Source organism: Akebia trifoliata, chromosome 1, assembly GCF_017979445.1.
Source record: "Akebia trifoliata isolate Shusen 1 chromosome 1, ASM1797944v1, whole genome shotgun sequence".
Taxonomy (NCBI): Eukaryota; Viridiplantae; Streptophyta; class Magnoliopsida; order Ranunculales; family Lardizabalaceae; genus Akebia; species Akebia trifoliata.
This window is the reverse complement of record NC_141375.1, coordinates 4,478,574-4,501,159: the sequence shown is the minus strand read 5'-3', so window position 1 is coordinate 4,501,159 and position 22,586 is coordinate 4,478,574. Positions and strand designations below refer to the sequence as shown.

Below are 22,586 nucleotides of genomic sequence, written 5' to 3'. Positions count from 1 at the left end.
TATGAGCCTAATCTTAATTGTAAATACCTATTGAAATTTTTTGAATGAGTGTTACGATGTTTTGTAATGTTGATTAATAATTTGAGTCAAGTCTTTGTAATGTCTAAATAGTGTGTTTTAATCTTTAACTGGGGTGTGAAGACTAAATTAAAAAATTAGGGGTGTAATAAGTAAAAGTTGGGATGCCAATAGCAACTCTCTTAAAGTACGATGATGGATCCTAGGAACGAACTAATGACACGTGGCTTTGACAACCAGGTTAAACGTGATGTGTTCGAAAATTAGTTAAATATTTATAAATAATAAATTTAAGAGAGATTCTATTTCCAGGTCAATGTTTACTTAGGGCACCTCAAGCGTAAAGGTGTCATATGAATTGGGTACAAGTTGGTGTGGCAGTATAAACTCACACAGTTAATTGATTTTTTATTTGACTCAACCGAGTCAACTGAGTGATTGACTTGAATCAACTTGTAAAACTATGGTTTAGATTCTTATATAGTTCTAAAAAATTTGAATTAGCTCAAAGTGAGTTGTCTTTTCTCCTTGTACTGATTCTTGGCTCTTTCTCGATCTTTCTACATCTCTGACTCATTCGTTGTACAATTTTGGGGTGTCTACACGACTTAACAATGATTTAGGGTGTAAAATCTATTACAAATGGTATCAGAGCTTCGACGAAACAATTGTCTTAGTTCAAGATATGGAACATTTGCATTAGCTCAAAGTGAGTTGTCTTTTCTCCTTGTACTGATTCTTGGCTCTTTCTCGATCTTTCTACATCTCTGACTCATTCGTTGTACAATTTTGGGGTGTCTACACGACTTTACAATGATTAGAGTATAAAATCTATTACAAATGGTATCAGAACTTCGACGAAGCAATTGCCTTAGTTCAAGATATGGAACAAAGAAATCATTAAAAACATTAAAACTTCTTGATTTATTGAAATTATTGGATTATAGGAATAATATTTTTCATTTGATTAAGATCTTTAATGTTTTAGGATTCATGTTATGTTAATAATCATTATTCTTATGGAACAATTGTAGGGTTTACATGTTTGGTTAAGAATTAAAAAAAAAAAAAATCACTTAATTTGTATTTTTCTATTTTTGATCTTTGAGTCATCTTAAGAAGTTCAAACCATTGGATCCATAGTCACAAAGTTGGTGTATGAGTTTAAATTAGCAAGGGAAAATTTTGGAAAAAAACGACAAAAAAACAAAAAATAAAAATTATGAAAAAAGTATATCTATCGAAAATTCTTAAAATCAAGTTATTATCATTAAATCCCATATTTTTACATTTATGAATTACCAAATTCTATTATGCATCAAATCCCACATTTAAAAAAGGAAAGAAAATGTTTAAATTTTGTCCCTATGGTAAAAAAATAGAAAAAAGTCGAAAAACGATAACTTTGGTTACAAACGAAAGAAAGTCATGTCTTTTATCGTTTTAATTGTTAAGGGTGTAAGTCGTGTTTTAAACACGAATTTTTCAAAGAATCGCCAATTTTTGTTATGATGATTGGATCTAGATCACCCTAGATGATGGTTTGAAAAGGTTTTGATTGATAGGTTTGGATTTGATTCACATGGGTCAAACTTGGCCCATTTACCTTGTTTAGGTTTTGTTCGCATAGGCCAAATCCCCTCCATGCATGGGTACCACACAACGTGAAAAAAACTTATATTTTGATGACCCAAGGCTGCCAAATTTCATTAAATTTGACGGACCAAGGCGTCAAAATTTTCATTGTCAATTTTTTTTTTCAACAAACTGAAATCGTTAAATTAATAGAGGATGGGAGATATTTGATGGCTCTAAGCCATTGAATTGGGGATCATAATTTCAAAGCCCATAGGCCATCAAAATTCACTTCTAAAATTTGTGGGCTTTGGCCTGTTGAATTTTCTTGTTAAATTTGCCAGTTTTCACATAGTGCCATATGGTTCGAACTTTATCATTACTAGTTGCTTTCGATTGTCACATTTAATGATTTATTGGGAAACATAATGGAAGTATGCGTCGATGATATGTTGGTCAAGAGGTAAACATATGAATAATTCTTGGTCAGCCTCTTACCTTTTCTCTGTTACGAAACAATCAAAATAAGTATTTGTTTACAAGTAAACTTTGACAAGTTTCTTTAATGTATACTATCCAAGAGAGGAATAAAAAGCCAAGTAAGACCATATTTAAGCCTTACTTGAATTACCTTCTTTGAGACATTGGAAAAAATGTGATGGAATGATCACAACTACCCCAAAATTGACTCATCTCACAAATGCAATACTTTTCCCAATTGTTGATAAAAAGTCATGATTTTGCTTTAATCGAGTATGGAAAGCATTTCAAACATTAAAGAGTACCTTAGAAATCGACGAGTGTCTCCAATCAAGATATGGAACAAAGCTTAGTCAAATCTATTGATATGAATCCTAAAAAATTGTTTAAAATGGTATTGCGAAAAAAATAATAATAATAATAATCAGATAGAATATGAAACCATTATCACAAGGTTGAAGATGAAGCATAATATGTGTACAAGATAACCATCTTTAGTGATTTACACCTCATGATATACCTATAGGGGAGAGATGCGAGGACATAGGCATATAATGCTTATCAATTCAAAATGTCCTTGTAGAATTCAAGACTTGACCAAAAATTAAGAATTGTAAAAAACTTTGTTTCCCTTATTTCCATAGGAACATATATGTTATGCTCCCTCGATGTAAGCCTATCAGACTTTGCCCTTGCAATGTTTCGTCAAATAGTCTTTGCCAGTAATGTCATTGTCCCCACTGATTGTATGGATGGGTTGATGAAAATCACTTGAGTGCTTAGATACGATACAAAGTTATTGTGCAAAGATACCTCCTCTGATCCTATCAGGGCTTAAAATGGTAAGGATTTTATCTAAAATCCAAGTGATCCGAATTTGAATTTAACGAGTTTGATTTTATTAAGTATATTCGAATTAAAATATGATTCAGATTAGGGTTGATGTCCCTTGACCCTAGTAGGATTTGGGTCGGATATGGTTTCATCCCTATATCCGTCAAGACCCAAATGATATACTATCTTGCAAGTTGTATTTTTATATTTTTTAAATCATCTTATATCAACCAATAACGATTGAGTATAGTTAAGGCTTCTCTCTAAAATGGAGATGTATTAAGTTCAAGTCACCATTTAGTCTAGTCATAATTTTATTTAAAATAATTTTAAATGGTTTAACATTATCCGATCTGACTGACCCGATTCAATAAATTTGGTCGGATTGAATCTAGATATGATTTTAATAAAAGTAAAATGATTCGAATATTTAGTATGATCCAAGTTCGATTTGGATTTTAAACGATTTGATATTATCTGACTTGATTAACCTGAATTAATAAATTCAGTCGGATTGAATTTGAATATGATTCTAATAAAAGCAAAATGATTCAGATATGATTTTAATTAGTATGAACTGAGTCAAATTTGGATAAGGTCCCAATAATGTGATTTTGGGACCATAATTTCATAAATTCTATCACATTTTAAATGTTAATCCCTTTAAATAATTACAAATTTAATTATTTATCCAAATTAAGAGAGCTAATGAGATTTTATTGTTAATTGTAGATAAATAAAGCGCACATGGAAGTTATCAAATCACGAAACAAAGACGGTTACAATACACGAACAAAAATGATGCATCCAACAAAATCTCGATGAATTCGGCCGCCACGTCACAGCGCCGCGGTTGGGCTTGGGTGCTCCGCGGTGATCTCGAAGAATTTGTCCTCGAGATTTGTACAAAAGTTTCCAAATGCTTCGATGGTTGTAACTGAATGGGTCTTTCGAATCAAATCATCCACCAAATCAACCCGATAATCCGATTACAAATATTATAAATTGAAGAGTTGATTTCAAAGAAGGGGTCCCCTCTTGGGTCCCTTTTGACCCTCTTCTTCTCCATAATTTCTCTGTATTTTTCCTGATTTTTATTTTAGAGAGAGTTTGTGTAGTAGTAAGAGGATCAATTGTTTCTTTAATTCTTTTTGTAATTCTCTTGAGAGACCATCAAAGAAGGAATCGGAAGTGCAACATTGTTTTACATTCTCTTCTTCATCTACTATCTTCTTTTATTTTCTGATTACTGCAATATGATCCTTGCAATGATCGGCTAGATCTTCTCTAGAGAAATTAAGGATGCTGAAGCAAGTTCATTCTACTCATGTTATTTCAATTTTATATTTCTGTGTTTAATGTTAAATCTATGAATCTCTTCATGATAAGATCATCTAACTCATGCTTCTAATTCAAGCTTTGATGAGTATTACTTAGATAAGTTCAAGAACACTCATGCTCTGTGATAAATAGAAGCATAAGTCGGACAATCTTGCCTAAATTAGAGATTTTCATAGATACTTTTGGGTTCCAATCAATGGATACATTGAATCATCTTCTGATCCACGAGCAATAACTTGCTACGTGGATTGAGTCATATTTATAATTAATTAACATTTTGGATGACTTGCAATGGTAGACTTGAGCTCTCTAAGCCCTTTCTCACTAGTTTCAATTTCTCTTTTCTATTGCTAATTTTCATTTTCTAATTTGCAACAAATCTGTTTTGTTTTTAAAGAATCTATTTTAAAATTCTATTTTGATTTTTAACCGAATAAGTTTTTGAATCCAAACTGTTCCTGTGGAATGAATTCGATTTACCAAAGTCCATATCTTAAATCTATATCTCTGCAATTTCCACAACAAGTTTTGCAACGATCAATGAACATACTCATATCCGACCCATTTTAAGTCCTAGGTCCTATATATATCGGATGATAAATGTTAGTATCCTCTAGGGTTGTAATGTGGGCAAGTTTTAGATCAATCCGTATTCGACCCATACTTGACAAACACCAACCCGAGTCCAACTAAGTCCGATCTGGTTGATCGGGTTGGCTCATTCCTCAAGGACAGTCTAGTGGGCACGTATTAAAGAGTGTAGGTCCTTGAGATCCGCAACGAAGATAGGTAGTACGGTCTGCCTTGGTTGACAGTAACATGTTTCATCCTTTCAAAATATCAGCTATTTAATATGAATCAGGATCACATGCGGTATCCGTTTTTCTAAAGTAATAACAGTGTCTACGTGGCATGTTTTTGGTTTGAGTATCTAACAAGTTGTTTTGGAACGCATCTCGATGTGTATCTTATCCAATAAATACTTGCCACGTAGAATTGTAGATTTCAAAAGGTACGGAACACTGTTCTATATCGCAACTCATTTAATAATATGGTTCTGAGATTGGTAGACCAAAATATTGACGTACTTTAATTTAGTCAACCGCACGTGAACCAGCTGTTAGCCACGAAGACGGTTATTTAATGTTCGAATTACATAAATACCCTCAATAGTTTATTAAATATCGTTACTGACATTTTACAAACACTCGTCACGTGATAGATTTTCTTTGACTATCAACAACGCGATCAAACCGTTGCTTCGTAGAGAGCTGGCTTTGAAACTTTAAATGACGAAAATGCCCTCCTTGTTGACTGATAGATGATAATCTATTATTGACCTTTTCATTGTTTTTAATTATTATCCATCATTATAAAAATATTTGTTCTATATATAAAATTTATATAATATTTTGCATGAAAACCATCAATTAGTTAAAATAATAAAATAATAAAAATTTAGAATTACATCAAGAATAATATTTTATATGTTAAACCAATCATGATCTTTTGATTTTCTACTATTAGGGATTAAGTTGATCTCTATTTAAGAAGCTTATTGGTTGCATTGGTCAAAATCCGTTGCCGGTCGATTGAAAGATGGTAATCAACTATTGGTTCAATATTTTGTTTTTGGGGTTAAACCACTGAGTGTTTGTAAATTTTTGCAAATAATTATGTTATCTCTATGTTTGTTTAGTGAGAGAAGAAATAAAAATCATATAAAAAATTAATCATGTGTAAATAAAGGTTGAAAGTGAAGTTAAAATCTTCTCTCCAATTTAATTTACGATGATTTCTTGGTTTGTCTCGGTTTATTTTCTTTCATGAAACTAAAGATGCAATAAAAATGATAGGAGTAGAGTAGTCATTGTATTGGCAAGCATATGCAAAGAATCATATACAAACTCGAGTCATTTTGTATTAAATGAGAGTAGACTCGTGTAAGGCAACTTGGCAGAAGTAGAGAAAGCGGCGTCTTAGGACAAAATTATATGCTCGTATGTGGGGTGTATCTCAATCCATCATAAATATAACATGTCTCCCTACACGTGGGTAGATTCCACCCATCTGGGTGACATGTCTTTTGGGAGTAAGTATGGTCTAAAAGTGTAATTAACACTCTTGATTCGGAAAATGGATAATCATGGATCCCTAAAATCATATAAGAAAAAAAAAGAAAAAGAAAATTACTAAATTAGGGCTTAGGGAAGGTAGTCCTATGGAAAAAAAAGAAGAGGACCATAATTACAAGACTTCTGAATCATTCTTTGAACGTATATAAGAGAATCTTTGGTAGATATCATACTAATGCTTGAAAGAGACAACGTATAAGATAACACAATTAGGTTCCCAACCTTACTAAGGAAGTAAGGATCCTGATCGTACCACATATAAGGAGGGAAAACTGATTATAATTGATTACCCAATGTGATATATAAATTATTATAATAAATGTAATAGAGTTTATTTATCTATGTAAATATCTTTTTAATAATATTTTATGTTATTCTATCTTTAAAACACTTCGCTTTTACAAGCAATTAAAGATGATGTTAAGTAGGTTAAAAAATAATTTACGATTAAGGGATGAAAGAAATTTTGACAAAATAATTAAGAGGTTTTGGTTAGAGGTTGAAGATTAGTGCATTTAAGTATAATCTTTACAAAATCTAAGTCAATGAGGCGCGTCACCAGTTTTAAAACACAAAAATATCTCAAAACCAAAGGTGGTGGGGTTATATATGTCTAAATTATCTTGAAAAATAATAAAATTTTTAATAAAATTAAATGAAAAAAATAAGATTCATTGAATGGATGGATGGTGTATTTATTAATTTATATGAAATGATTTTTGGCACGAGGTTGAACATGAGTGTCTTTCAAGTTTTCAACTGCTTGAAATTTTTACTTAAGACCATGACATAGTCAAGGATGCATATCTAATAGCATCCATTATTTGAACCAAAGTCTAGTGTATAACTTTATTAGTATAAAAACTAAAATTGTAGACTAAAGAATGTAACACAAGCACTGCCCTTTCCTAATAAATTTAAGTAGATATAACAAAAGAGAGAGGCTAATTGAGTAACTTCACCCAATTAGAAAAAAAAGTTGCAAAACTCAAACAGTTTGGGACCGAGACGAGTTGGACGAGTCATCTCAATCTGTGAGGCATCCGAGTGAGATTTCTCATGTGTTCAAAATTCGATGGCCTCTTGATTTATCTTGTCGTACGTTGCAAATTTTTTTCAGGGTTGGGATGTGCAAACTTAGGGACTAGTCTAAACCTCTTTGAGAGACCCTGCGTTATAATAATAATAATTCCACAAATAGGAAAAAAAATCTACAATTTTAGCCTCTAATTACTTTAGATTTTTAATTAATATTATTTTTAATTTTTGAGATTGTGAGTGAGGGGGATGGGAGTGAGATTATGAACAAAGTAGATATGAGGTTCTTGTTACAATTTTAGAAAAGCCTAATGAAATTTACTTAAACACAAGTCGGTGTAGTATGAGTAGGGTTGTCAGTGGATCAAGTTGGGGAAAATTTAAGATTAGTCTGATAAAAATCTTATTAGGCTCGAAATCATTGGATCGAAACCTTGCAGGATCATATATATTTTTAAATCAAACCTCAATGCTAGGATTTTCAGAGATCTACTAAATAAAGGTGAGATTTTTGCTACAATTCTAGAGGTGTCTAATGAAGTTTTCTTAAACACAAGTTAGTGATATGACTAGGGTATCAATGGATTGAGTTAGGATCGAATCAAGGCTAATTTATGAATCATATAAAAAGAATTTGATCAGAACGATAACTGTTTGAATTTAGGGTCAACTAACCAACATTCCTATCTGAAGGCAAAAAGTTTCCCACCCGAGATAAAAGAATGTTCGACTGTAGAAGAGAAAAAATTGTTAAACTATATAATATAATTCTTATCACCAATCAAAAATGGACCCATAACTACCATCGACTAAGATGGCTTAAAAAAACATTAGTTTATTGAGTTGTATCGAATCTAAGCCTTATCAGATCAGAGTTAGTGAGATGGATAATAACACGTCTCAGGAAACAGAGTTCTTGAGTTTGAAATCCTTGCTTAGGGGTTACTCTATGAGATTTATCTTGAAAATTGCTTGTCGCGTTGTTAAGGAGGTATTACACGTGTCCTGAGGATTAGTTGGTGCTTTAAGAGATCTAAATAACTTGATTCCAAAACAAAAAAGAAAATCCAAAAATGTAGATTTGGATCGAATCAAATCAATTAGATACTCAAAATGTGAATAAATATCATATATTTAAACAAATGTTGGTGTTCGGAGGCCCTAAAGACAGTCAAATATTTTTCAAAATAGCGGTTAGAAATTTCGGAATAGGCTGATTTTTTATGTGGATAACCTCTATGGTATAGAGATCATTCTCACAAAAAATCATCCCATCCCAAAACTTCTAACCCTATTAAAAGTGGTTTACAAAAAGCGGACAGTTCACAATTCTTCAACTTGTAAGTTAAGGCTAGAAGTTTCAGAATGAACTGATTTTTGGATCGGATAATCTGTTCACCATAGAGATCATCCTCACAAAAAAATCAGCTCATTCCAAAATTTCTAACCCCTATTTTGAAAAATGTTTGGCTCACTTTAAGGATTCAGAACACTTCCCTTAAACAAAATATGGTATAAGTTACATACTTTATCACATTTTATCAGATTAGGATATGATTGATCTAATACTAACCGATATGTTATCTAATTTATTCGATTGGATTGGATTCTTATTAGAACCCAAATCTTTGATCCAGCTCTGATTCATTGATAACTCTTGGTGTGATATTATCACGGTTGTACAATATTTATCGTCTTGTTTTGGATTCAACTCATACGATTCCATTCGACCCGTTCGAGTCAACTCGGTCTTTGTGGAAGCCGGTTCGAGACGACAAATTGGGTTTGAAGTTTGAATAGTAAAAATCAAAGGCGCGTATATGTTGGAACTTAGAACTACCGGAGCTTTGACCATACGGACTAAAGCAACTGAGACTATAAATGGAGAACCCCAAAAACAAGATGGTCTTGTGTTCTTTCATGTAATGTTTGAGAATCTATAAACGACCAAAATCTTTGACCACCCAAAGTGAGATTTTCTCACATTTGATTAAAAAAAAATTAAATTTTGTGAAGCTTTGAATCTTCAATTCAAGCCCACTTCCCTTCATTCAAAATTTCCAACTTAACTGGTACGTTTGTATCATACGTGTTGAAGGTTTTCTAGACTTTCAGCTGTTTCTATAATATATAATTTTTTTTTTCTTGATATCATCTAACATACCCACTTGGATTTTTTATTATTATTTATTTTTAATTGTTTTCGTGGGTTTATATATGACCAGGGAACTGTTTTGGATTTTTGATTCACAAATTTTTTTTCTTGATTGTTTAATTTGGGACCCATTTTAGGATTTGAGTTTCTTAGTTGATCTACATCGATTTAACAGACAGTTTTATGTGAATTCTCCTATTTAAAGGTTCAATATTTCTAACACTACAAAACCCTTTTTCACTTTGATGCAAATAATCTGATACTTGATGAATTTCATGCACAGTTTTCTGTTATTCTTTGTGTTTGTGAAATCTCTTAAAACGCTTACAACTTACTTGCCTTTTGTATTCTTATTGAACAGGTTGAACCATCTTTAATCACAATTGAAGTTTCTTGCTTCTTGTACTTCTATGGGTCTTTCGTTTTCCTTACTTTTCTCAAATTGGAAACAAATCCTAGAACACAAAGTTTTCAGTCTAATAGACAGTGATGAAGCAGTTATAGTGAGATCGGTCAGCTTTGACAGAAAGGGTGGTGAGATGACATTGAGAACAATTAGTTTCAAGAAGAAAGATTCGGAGACCGACTTGAAGTCCGATCGGTCCAATAAGATAGTCCTTGAAGAGTCGATTAGCTTCAAGAACTGGGAACCTAGTAAATTGAAACTTCAAACGACTGTTTCATTTAAGAATCTAATTCTAGACAAGGAGAAGTTTAGCTCAATTAATTTGACTAACAAAGATGACAGCTTGGTTCATGAATCAAAGCCTTCAAGTCCCCTTCCTGAACCCGCAATTATGTTTTCTCCAAGGCCTGTGAGTGAGCTTGATGCGGCCGCGGTTAAGCTTCAAAAAGTCTATAAGAGTTATCGGACCGAAGAAACCTTGCAGATTGTGCAGTTGTTGTCGAGGAGCTCTGGTTAGTCTTCTAACATACATTTCTTTAATGTGATGGTTTTAATCCTTATTTAGGAATCTTTCTAATTGAGGGAATTGTTCATTTTAAATGTTGTAGGTGGAAAGCATTAGACTTTGCGGCTCTAAAGCAGAGTTCAGTTTCGTTCTTCAACCATGAGAAACCAGAAACTGCCGTTTCACGATGGGCACGGGCAACAAAAAGGGTCGCCAAGGTACCATTGCAATATAAAATGAATGGTTTTGATGAGTTCTTGTTGGAGAAAGAATGGACATTAAAATACTAAGTTTTTGTATGTAGGTGGGGAAGGGTTTGTCCAAGGATGAAAAGGCTCAGAAACTAGCCCTACAACACTGGCTTGAAGCTGTAAGCTCTCAAAACACTTGTCAATCTTATTACCATGGTTTAAAGTTTCGTACCTTCTCGGGCTCTGATTGGAATGAAACCTCGATCAATGTTTCGGATTGTTCAGAATATCTCGTGTTAACCGACTAACTACTCCGAAAGTCTGATCTGTTGGAGGGTGGGAGAACTATGAACATAAGAGGGTCATCTGGGGTATGACTCACCCGAAGTGGGGAAAATATAGAATCGACACTCCCCCTCACCCATAAGGGTGGAAAGAATATAATCCCGTGACCTATACGAACCTAGTGCTCTGATACCATGTTAACCAACCAACCACTCTAAAAACCAGCCAACTATTCTAAAAGACTCATCTGTTGGAGAGGGGGATAACTATGAATAAAGGGCTTAACTGGGGTATGACTCACCTGAGAGTGGAGGAAAATAAACACTCGAGATCTCAATTTCTCTTCACCAAGGCAATGTCTTGAGACAAGATTTTAAACCTAGCGGATAAGTTACAATGTCTCAAAACAATTGTTGCTTTGACTCTATGTAGTCCAATTTAATAGTGAGACAATAAGAATCTTGATTTGGTGTGGAATCGAGTTTCCTCTTTTACTATAGATAAGATTAGGAGACTAAAATGACCTGATTTGACTCATTTTGTCGTGTCTTCCTGTACCAATTCTGTTGAAAAGGAGGACAAACTTGAATGTCTTTGTTCCTATACTTCTTTAAAACTTGAAAGGATTAAGATTTGATGGAGTCTTCGAGTCAAACTATATCCAGCTTACACCCACGAGTTAATTTGAGTTGTGTTGTGTTTTATTGACATTTCCTTGTGTGTACAGATTGATCCTCGCCATCGTTACGGCCACAATTTACATTTATATTACGATGTCTGGTTCACTAGTGGGAGCACCCAACCTTTCTTCTATTGGTAAATATCCTTCATACCATTTTATCTTTCTTTCATGACATAATTGCCTATAACCGAAGCTTATACTTCGCTTATTTCTGTTCTTAACCGTCTTTTGTAAATATGAAGGTTGGATGTTGGCGATGGTAAAGAAGTAAATCTCAAAAAGTGCCCGAGGAACGATCTACAGCGTCAATGCATCAAATATCTTGCACCGGTAAGTCTTGACCGAAGTAAACAAGTTTGGATTTGGCAATTATTTGGCCCGGTTTAATTTGAATAAATTCGGGAAAGTTTCAGAAAAAAATTTCAGGGATTATACAAGTGATGTTTTCAGGTTCTTCCTAAAAAGCCATAATCTTCAATCCCTGTAAAAACTCTATCCCATTCTTGAGATTTGAAGGTTCAAGAAGATATGATGTTGATGTTGACGGGTTAAATTTTCACCTTAGAGGTTGAAGACGATGGATTTTTTTGGGGAAAAATCAAAGGTTACAAAAAAGAATAATAAACCTTGAAATGAAAAAATAAAAAAAGTTGGAAGATATAGTAGATGGAGAGAGGTGGAAAATATAGTTGAAGCCCATGGTGGGAATTTTTGAAAAAAATCGTTGAATTTTGTGATGGTGGTCTTAAACCATCGGATGTTGGAGTTGCATCAAATACACTTCTGTTATGTTATATGTAACTAGAAGGTGGCATGTGCAGATGCACACGTATTTGAAAACTAAGTGACATGATTTTAGGGGTGTGGGATTGCAATTTCTTGGCTTTTTGACCACTTTTACTCTGTCTTCTCTCATTATAATAGTAAAGATGTGTTACTTATGTTTCATTCTTTGATATGCTGCTTGCAGAATGAGAGGGAGACATACGAAGTAATCGTAGACAGTGGGAAGCTTGTCTACAGACAAAGTGGGATCCTTTTGAATACTATTGAGGGTTCTAAGTGGATATTCGTTCTTAGTACGTCGAGGTCATTGTATGTTGGGCAGAAGAAGAAGGGTTTGTTTCAACATTCAAGTTTTCTAGCTGGAGGAGCCACAACTGCGGCTGGAAGATTAGTTGCACACGATGGGGTTCTAGAGGTATTCATACATATGTGCATGCATTATGTATTTTGTATTCTAATACTGTATTATATGATTTTTAATGTATTTTTTCTCCTCTTCTTCAGGCTATATGGCCGTATAGCGGTCACTACCTCCCAACAGAAGAAAATTTCAAGGAATTCATTAGCTTCCTTGAGGAGCGCCATGTCGACCTTACCAACGTGAAGGTGATTACTCTGATCTTTCTTTTTCTATGTAGAATTTTTAGTAGAGAGCTTCTATTGCCACACCAATTTTTTCTAACGCCATCCCAAGGTGTTGCTAATTCTTTGGGGGTGAGTTAGCAAAAGTTGATGTGGCAATAGAACCTCGCTTTTTAATATTGTTGTGATAGATCTCTTGAATCTGGTTTAGTAACTAATGTTCACTATTTTCTCTTCAGAGATGTGCAACCGACGATGATGATCCCGCCTCCTCGTCTAAAATCACCAGAGAGGAGTCTCAAACAGAATCTCTGGTCAATTTGCCTGCCAAGGAGGATACCCCTGCCGTCTATCATAAAGAAAATACGGTTGCGACCAATGTGGATGCACCAAAATTCGACATGGGCAAACGTTTATCATGCAAGTGGAGTACGGGCACTGGACCTCGTATTGGGTGTGTCAATGACTATCCTACTGAGCTTAGATTCAAGGCGCTCGAACAAGTGAACCTATCGCCTAGGGTTACACCTGGGCCTTTCGGGAATTGCGGCCCAATCCCTTCACCACGGCCTAGTCCAAAGGTTCGACTTTCTCCTAGGCTTGCATACATGGGGATCCCTAGCCCACATAGGGTCCCAGTAGCCAGTACTAGCTAAAGCCAATTCACAAATTGAAGTGCTAGGTCTTGGTTCATAGGCACCAAGGGCAAGTGACAGGGCTCATCTTGTGCCCTTAATGAGAGAGCCTTAAAAAAGGCAGATGAAGATACTAACCCAATGAATTTTTTTTTTTTTTTTTGAACCTTCCTTGTAAGCTATTTGATTCTTTTTTTCCCAATATTTTTTTATTCTTGTAGCAATAATGCATTTGTTTGTACATAAATAAATTATTATAACATAATTATAAGAGAGAAATTTTGAAAGAAAAAATCATTTGTTTGCTAACTTTTATTGCTTATTATTTCCATTTCTATTTAATGTTTATCGACAAGCGTTGAGTTTTAAAGTATACGTACCCCCATCATCACCAAATTCTCTCTTAAATGCTTTGGATCGGCTGATCGAATCTTGCATTCTTGCTACATCATTAGATATTATAGTCTTCTGTTTATTGAAGTGTGTTTATATCCCAAGTAAAATGTGAGTGTGGATCCTTGGATTTGATTAAGTTGACATCCACAGATGAGAAATGAAAGAGTTTTACTAAGATGGGAGAATTCTAATTTATGTAATTCGAAATCAACCCGTCCAAAATAAAAAATGCCGTATTTTCCCTTAACATTTGGTATCATAGTCAACTTCATGTCCAAGGTTTGAGTCATGAGGAGGCAATTATGGAGAAAAAAAAAAAGACTCCCCTATAGTATGGGATATGATTCGAGTCGTGGGAGGCAATTATGGAGAAATAACAGAAGGAAAAAAAATGGGTTTCTCTATAATAAGGGATATGAAAGGGGTTGTTTAGGGGGGCAACACCTTCGTAACATGGGATATGAAAAAGGTTCGGAAAAAAAAGGCTCGTCATTGTATGGGATATGGAAGGCCACCGTGATTAATCTGAGACTGAGCGACTTATGGAAAAAAAGAAAAAAAAAAGGGTACTTAATACTTGGAAAGAAGGCAGGGGTTGGGGGGATCACCATAAAGTGGGCCAACGAGAGTGTCGGCCTTGAAGCGTGAAGGTTCAAAATATAGCCTACAAATTACAAAAATTAGTAGGGTAAAGGGTCCTTCTCATGACAGTAGAACAAGAGCCCACATTGGACAATTTTGATTTGAGTGATCAGTGTTTTACGGCACACCCCTCCACTTTTAGGTGAATGTGTGAGATACCCAGTGTTTTCAAACTCATAACTTGCTTCCTCGACCTCGGTCTACCCTATTAGATCAACTTGTAACAAAAAAATCCTTTTTTCTTCCAAAAACCAGTAATATTCAATCACTTGGGGGTAAATTTTCGTTTTTCACCATTACCTTCAACCTTCAAAACTCAAGAAGAAGAAGATGGGATTTTGGGTAGAAAAATTAGAGAGCTGCTATTGCCACACCAACTTTTTCTAATGCAACACCAATTAAGAGTCTTCAACAAAGGGTTAGGACGAGGTGTAGATGATGGATTGAAGATAGTGTTGAATAGATTAACAATAAAAGATCAGATTTTTTGAGAGGAAAAATCAAGGATTTTTTCCCCTAGGGTTGAATATGATGGTATTTAAATAATTTTCCATTAATTTATGAGGGGATACTATGGGTAAAAGGGTATTGCAAAAGTTCGAAAACATATGGAGTATTTCAAATAGTCCAAAACATTGGAGAAGGTTATGCCTAAATCACCCATTGATTATGGGAATGGATCCTCTGTAGCGCTTTTTCTTTGTAACGTAATTTTGGGGTAGGAAAATTGCCACTTCAATGGGTTGGTAATTTTTTTTTTAATAGGTAAATGCATTTGTATTGATATTAGTCGAAGTGACCAAAAGGTTTACAAAGAAAAATCACAAACTTGTATATGATTACAACTTACAAAATCAATCTCATCTCCCCATAAAATCATCAAAAAAAGACACTGTTAAATTCTACCAAGACTATACACCAAGCCAAAAAAGAAGCCCTTTAATCAATACTACAATATTGTGCACTGACGACTCCTTTCCTTTGAACACGTAACTGTTTCTTTCCTTCCAAAGGCTCCAACAAACTGCACGGAATGAACCGAAGAAGCTTTTAATCGAAAATGGATAATAACCCATAATCCCAAACGTACTCCAAAATTACCCCCAAACCTCTATTACCCCTAGGCAATGAAGTAATAGGTGACTCGTGGACTCCCCATCTCCTCTACACATAACTCATAAATTTGGAGAACAAAAGCCTCTTCAAATGATCAGCTCCATAGTAAGTATGTTGTCCCATGCCACCGACCAAGTGAAAAATGCAACCTTAAAGGGCACTTTTGGTCTCCAAATTGCTTTTTTCGGAAAGTAATGTCACCATCCTCATGTATGGAACTATAAAAAGAACGCATCAAAAACACACCTTCCTTTGTTTGCTTCCACACTCGCTTATCTCCCCCCTTCGTATTGATTTGGAAATCTGAAACTAACGTGGTCATAGTTGCCAACTCCTCCATCTCCTAGTCATAAAAAACCCTCCTAAATCCATATTTCCAACTTAGTACCCTATTATTAATTGAACAAAAATTGAAAATTAGGAAGCCTATTTTTGAAGATAAATTGAATAATTTAGAAAATCTCACTTTCAAGCATATGTCTCCACACCAAGCATCTTCTCAAAATCGAACCCGGCCTGCATTCCCCACCTTGAAATGAATTCACTCTTGAAATATATTAATAGTTTTCAAAATCCCTCTCCACACCCCACACCCAAAAAAGCCCCTCTTCCACCCATTCTTCCAACCAAACTCACTTTCCCCAAACTTCGGCACTATTACCTTTCTCTACAAATATTATGTTTCCTTCCCAAACCTCCATAATCACTTGCCTAATAATGCCATGTTCATAACCCTTAATCTATGCACGCCCAAACCTCCTTTACTCTTCGAGAAACAAACCTTCTTCCAAACGAATGAGATGAAATTTCCTTCTATCCTTGTTGTGCCAAAGAAATTCCTGGAATATCTTTTCTAATTTTCTTTCAACGAAACCCAGCATCTTAAACAAGGATAAGTAGTAATCTAAGATGCTAGAAAGTTTACTCTTCAGAAGTTTTAATTCTCTTCTTTCGATGTGTATTTCGACTTTCAACTACTCAATCTCCTTTCTACACTCTCGATGACCAGGTCCCACATGGCCTTTCTATTGTAGGGGGCACCACGAGGTAAACCCAACTATGAAGATGGAATAGATCAAACTTGAAAGACAACAACAGTCGCTAACCACTCCCAATTAGTGACATTCCCAAGTCCAAAATTTTACCTTCAACCTTGAAATCATACCAAAACTTCAAAGAATTGCACTCAAGAAACAAACTTATGGTATAGCCACATCCAAGAAAATTAATGTTGTCATATGCAAACTGTAAGTGTGACACCGAAGGGCCATTTCGACCAACAATAAAACCCAAAAGCTCTCCACAATCCACCCCTTTCCTTTATAACTTTCCCAAAACCTCCGCCACGATAATGATCATATGCTTTTTCCAAGTCCACCTGACATACTACCCCCGAGATTTTTGCCTTCACTCTAGAACCTATACACTCGTTAGCTATCATAACACCATCTAAGATTTGTCTTCTCCTCACAAAATCACCCCATGATTTCTATATAATACCTTGGAGGACCGCCTTTAATCTTGATGCCCACATAATTTTGTAGGTAGCGCACACAAAGCTAATTGATCTCAAATCTAAGATATTATCTGCTTTGATCTTCTTCAGAATCAAGGCCAGAAAGGTACATTTGAACCATAGTAAAAAAAGTCTCTGTGAAGAAATCCTAAATCGTCGCCATGAGATCATTTTTTATTGTATTCCTACACGCTTTGAAAAAAGCCATAGAGAAACCGTCGAGCCCCGGAGCCTAATCTAAGCTCATACTTTTTACCACCTCCCACACTTCCTCCTCACTAAACAATGCTCCAACCAAGCCTTTTCGTCGATGGAAATCTTTTCAAATTGCAAACTATCAATCTTTGAATGCACCTGATGATCTCCTTTTACAACTTTTGTTATATATTTCGACATCCAACATGTAAGTCTGTGAACACATAAAGTCCTTGATCTTTGAATCTAACACATATCTCAAGATTAATTCAATATAGTTATGCTTATAATATTCAATAATTTAGAAGGCGTACCTTGCGACATTGCAATCCAAAATCAAAACCTCGAAATTTGTTGTGCAAGCAAATGAACTTCTCCTTTGATTCTTCAATACTAGACTCACATTCTCCTTTTTGCTTTATTGTTTGGATCGACCTAAGCTTTCCGTTCTTGATGGATTTCAATTCCAAAAACCTTGAGTGCATCTCCACGTTTTTGTCTCTTTAATGATTGTTGGTAATCGTTGATTGTTGTAAACCTAATAAAGGAGTCAATCCATTCTTATATAGAAAAGAGTAGAGAACCTAAAGTTTCTCTTTTGATAGGATTCCTTACCATCACGATTTCCTATTAAAACCTAATGAGGATTTTATCCAAATTCAATTCCAACGACTTAGAAACTCTTATTAGAATCCAATTTCACTAAATGACCCAAAACGTATCGGTCGATCAGGTCACCTATAAAGTGAGTCTAACATTCCCTACTTGACCCACCGTGTCGATTGTAATCATAGTGTAATTTTAAAAAATTTGTTTTTAGAAATGACTCATTTATTGGATTGTCATAAAATAATTTTATATGTGTACACGGTTTTTCTCATAAGTCAATAACCTAAATGGTTGGATACTTTAATGTTACATTTCAGCCAAACCATTAATGCGAGTCTTGGTGGTTGAGGTCATACTTCCTTTTCTGCACCACATCATTAATAATCATTCTCAGTGTAGTTTTTATTGTCTATTAATTTGTCTTGTCAAGACATTTCTTGTTATCATAAATCCAAAAACTTATATATATGTAAACCACTTTTAATAGACTTAGAAATTTTAGATTCAGTTGATTTTTGGTGAGGATGACTTCCTCACCATAGAGATCATCCTCACAAAAAATCATCTTGATAAGAAACTTTTAAGGCACATAGGACAAATGTGTTTGTTCCATAACATTGGTTGTCGAATGCCACTATGTATATATATAACACAATTGGAAACATAAAATAAATAGAAACACTTTATTTAGTAGTATATTAATGTCAATTACAAATAACTACAAAATTCCATACATTATCATAGTTTTTTCAAAATCCTCATCCTGATTACATGTTCAGTATAGTCTTTTGGTGCTAATCCTTTGTTAATGGATTTGCAATTATACATGTGGTTATGATATTTTCTATTGACACTAACTTTTTACATGAAAATACACTCCTAGAAGGTTATTTATCATTTTAATAACATTCCAATGGTTGGGAATGTATCTCCTTTGCAGCTCATTTTACAATCCATATAACACCACATTTAACAAAAATAACAATGCAGACTTCTTTACTCATGGTTTAAATCAGATTTGAAAAAAAAAATAATTTAAAAAATATATTTTTCCCTCTAATCAAGTATTTAAAAAAAATGAATGGTTACTTAAATCCTAAATTTAAGTAGATAGATGTGAATATCACGATGATGTGGCACACTCTTAATCGTCGAAAATGACTACAGGGTGTTATAGGAAAAATAGGTCACAGAGGATTTGCTCCCCAATGGTTAGCTATAATCTTCAAATTCGTCCAAATGGATTTAATTGAATTTTTGATTTCATGATGACTTGGGCCACTCAATAAATTATTGAGTTAATTCATCCGATTAGCCAATTCAACTTAAAAAATACATTAATTTGAGTAGAGCATCTCCAATAGACCCTTTAAAGTCTATTACCTATTTATTTTAAAGAGTGAAAGGTGAAAAAATTGGAAGACACTCTTTAGAATTTAGTGTTAAAATAAAGAATGGGGGTTCCACTCTCTACGTGTAGAAAGAGTCTCCAAGACTCGTTATTTTAATATTAAATAATTAAAAATCCATTTTTACTAATTTACTAAGATTTCAAATCTTAATTAATGGTCATTAGGTCCACATGGATTATCACATTGGCAATCCAATACAACATCTTTTTAGATTTCAAGGAAAAATTCATATCCAAATTTTATCAAATAAAATAGTAATAATAATTTTTAAACTTGACCAAAGTGTTGAAAATGGATGGCTATTGAACACTTAAAACTTAAAATTAAGATTTAACGGTGAAAATAATGTTTTTTTTTTATTATATTTTATTTTTAAAATTCTTAGAATTTCATTCTCTGTAAACCTGTGACATTGGATCATATTTTTAGATGTCAAGATGTGAGCTCTGAACCCTTAGTAGGATTTAAGTAAGTTTTAACAAATATAAAATAATATACAAGTCAATTTTAACTTACAACAAACCAATCCTTTTGTTAAATAAGCAGTTATTTACTTATAATTTGATGTTGGCGTCTTACAAGTAAAATTTGGTCTGCTATTAGCATCTTTCTTTAGAACTAGGTGAACGTTCGAGTTTTAAACTAGGGTTTGCGACAATCGTAGGGACTAACATACTAAGGTCTACACACCACTAGATTTGCATCGAGATTCCGCCGCACGAATCCCACAATCTAATTGAATGGCCAGGCTTGGGAATTGGGATAGATCTCGAGGCTAATCTCGGAATAAAGATTTACATCGCACCCGCGCGCATTGGATTCTCTCGTTAGGTGAAGCCCAGCTGGAATACCGGACGTCGGGTGAGGGCATTTTCGTCATTTCACTCTTAACTCTTTCGAGGTACGCCCTCACACACCTCGATGTTGACGCCCGACAGATGGAGAAATCCTTGCATGCAAAGGAAATGACAAAACTGCCATTATTCTTCAAAATACGATAATGATAGTCAGTGAAAAATAATAAATAATTAAGGACTATTTCTTGTACATCGCGTACTACTTAAAAAAAAAAAAGTGGGTGGGACATTATTCTTATACGAATGAGGTTAAAAGTAGAGAGCTGCTCTTGGCCTTCCAACTTTTACTTATCACACCCAAACTAAAAACAAAAAAAATAAGTGAATGATTGAAGATAAGTAAAAGCTAGTTTGTCAATAGAATCTCTCTCTCTTTTCAATTTTTTTTAAAGATTTATAATTATTGCATTTGGGATTTTATGTGAATCTAATCATAATTGTAAATAATTACTGAAAATATTTAAGAGTGCTGATAATATGATGTCATTTTTGATGTACGCCCTTGACGTGTTTGCTTATAACCCAACAAGCGTTTGACATGTAGAGCAAATGACATTAGCAATAGAGAGAACTTCTTTCTCTTACCTACTATCCATAGATTTATTTTTTTAGATTTCAAATCTTAAGAAGGTCGTTGGGCTCACATTGATAATCACAATAACATAACCTTTTAGATTTCATAAAAATATTCATATTAAAAAACTATATATTATTTTTGAATCTTGGTCCAAAGTGTTGAAAATGGACAGTCATCGAGCATCCAAATTTAAAAATAAAATTCAACGGTGAAAAATAATTATTTTATTTATAAAAAACTTCATATAATTTTGTTCTCTACAATTCCATTGCAACGGATCTTGTTTTTAAATATCACAAGGTAATCAGATTAGAAAGTTTTCCTTTTTTCACTATGGGCAGGAAAGAGAAAGCGACTTTCAAAAAAAAAAATGTCATTCTATCAAAATTCATTTTTTAAATATTTGTTATAATGTTTAGAATGGTTCTTTTTTTTTTTTTTTTTTTACAACCAGGTATCCTTGTAGACAATGGACCGGTCCGTATCTAGGCTTTTCCCAGTTTATAGACTATGGTTTTGTCAAAGGATTAGTCCTGGGTATGAGAACACCCGGACATCACACACTCTAGGTAAGTGAGGGTGCACCCTCATGAGTAGCCCCTAAGGAATTAATTCATATTAGATATCAAAGTCACGACCTATGAGCATTATTTGCTTATCGATCCGAAATTTCCATAGAGCCAACCCCTTGGGGTTAACGTTTTGTAATGTTTATACATATTAATTTGAACATTCTAATTACGGGTGTGATAAATAACTTACAAAATTGGAGTGTAATAAGTAAATTGGAGTGCCAATAGAATCTCTCTAAAACAACAGTGTTTAAATGATATTCAAAGTGGTTCATACTTACTTTTTATTTTTAAATATTTTTTAAAGTATTCATTAAATTCTTCGAATAAGAGATCAATCGATTAAATTGATAAATTAACAAAATGATTGATGAGTTATTAATTAATAACAATTATGATAATATCACCAGGTTGTGTGTTCGATACTAAGTATGAGCAATATTTCCTTGTGCCACCCGTGAGGGTGCTGCCTTACTTACCTGGCGTCAATAAAAATTGGTGTGGCAATAATAATTATTTTTATTTTTTATTTTATTTTATTTCTTTGAAGAAGATTGAAGGAACAATAAGGAAGTTAAATCCAATTTTTTTAAATGAACTTTTCCAAACTTTTTTGAACCAATCAAATTTAACCCTGTAAATACTAGTCAAATCCAAACTTAATTACTATGGATGGGAATTCTATTATGGGTCATTGGAGGAGATTCAAAATGTAGGAATCTTATAACATGATTGAGATCATGATCTGTAAAATTTCAGTGGGCCCACCTAGGTTTTAGGGCTAATTGATCAAGATCTAGGTGGGCTCTGATACTGGGAAACATCAAATCTCCACTGCACTGACTTCACAGATTTCATTTCATTGCTTTTGTATCTTTTCATGAAATATATATAAACAAAGCTTGGCATCTTTTCCTTATTATTATTTTTTTTAAAAAGCAGTGGTATTTCAGTAATATTAGATCAAAATCATGGGCAATCTTAAAACATTTTCAAAGCAAAGAGCGGGATACGTCTTCGTTGCCGTTTGTTTTTTTTGTTTTCGA

General features: G+C 33.9%; 1 protein-coding gene across 1 annotated transcript; it reads left to right on the top strand.

Moving 5' to 3' along the window:
• The first annotated feature begins 9,715 nt into the window (after positions 1 to 9,715).
• On the top strand, positions 9,716 to 13,931 carry LOC147410475 (calmodulin-binding family protein). Its single transcript, XM_086435811.1, is given in 9 exon segments — positions 9,716 to 10,446; positions 10,449 to 10,494; positions 10,591 to 10,705; positions 10,792 to 10,857; positions 11,691 to 11,779; positions 11,888 to 11,975; positions 12,616 to 12,846; positions 12,936 to 13,037; positions 13,253 to 13,931. Coding segments are annotated over 9 exon segments (1,614 nt in total). The 5' UTR covers positions 9,716 to 9,986; the 3' UTR covers positions 13,670 to 13,931.
• Positions 13,932 to 22,586: the final 8,655 nt, after the last annotated feature.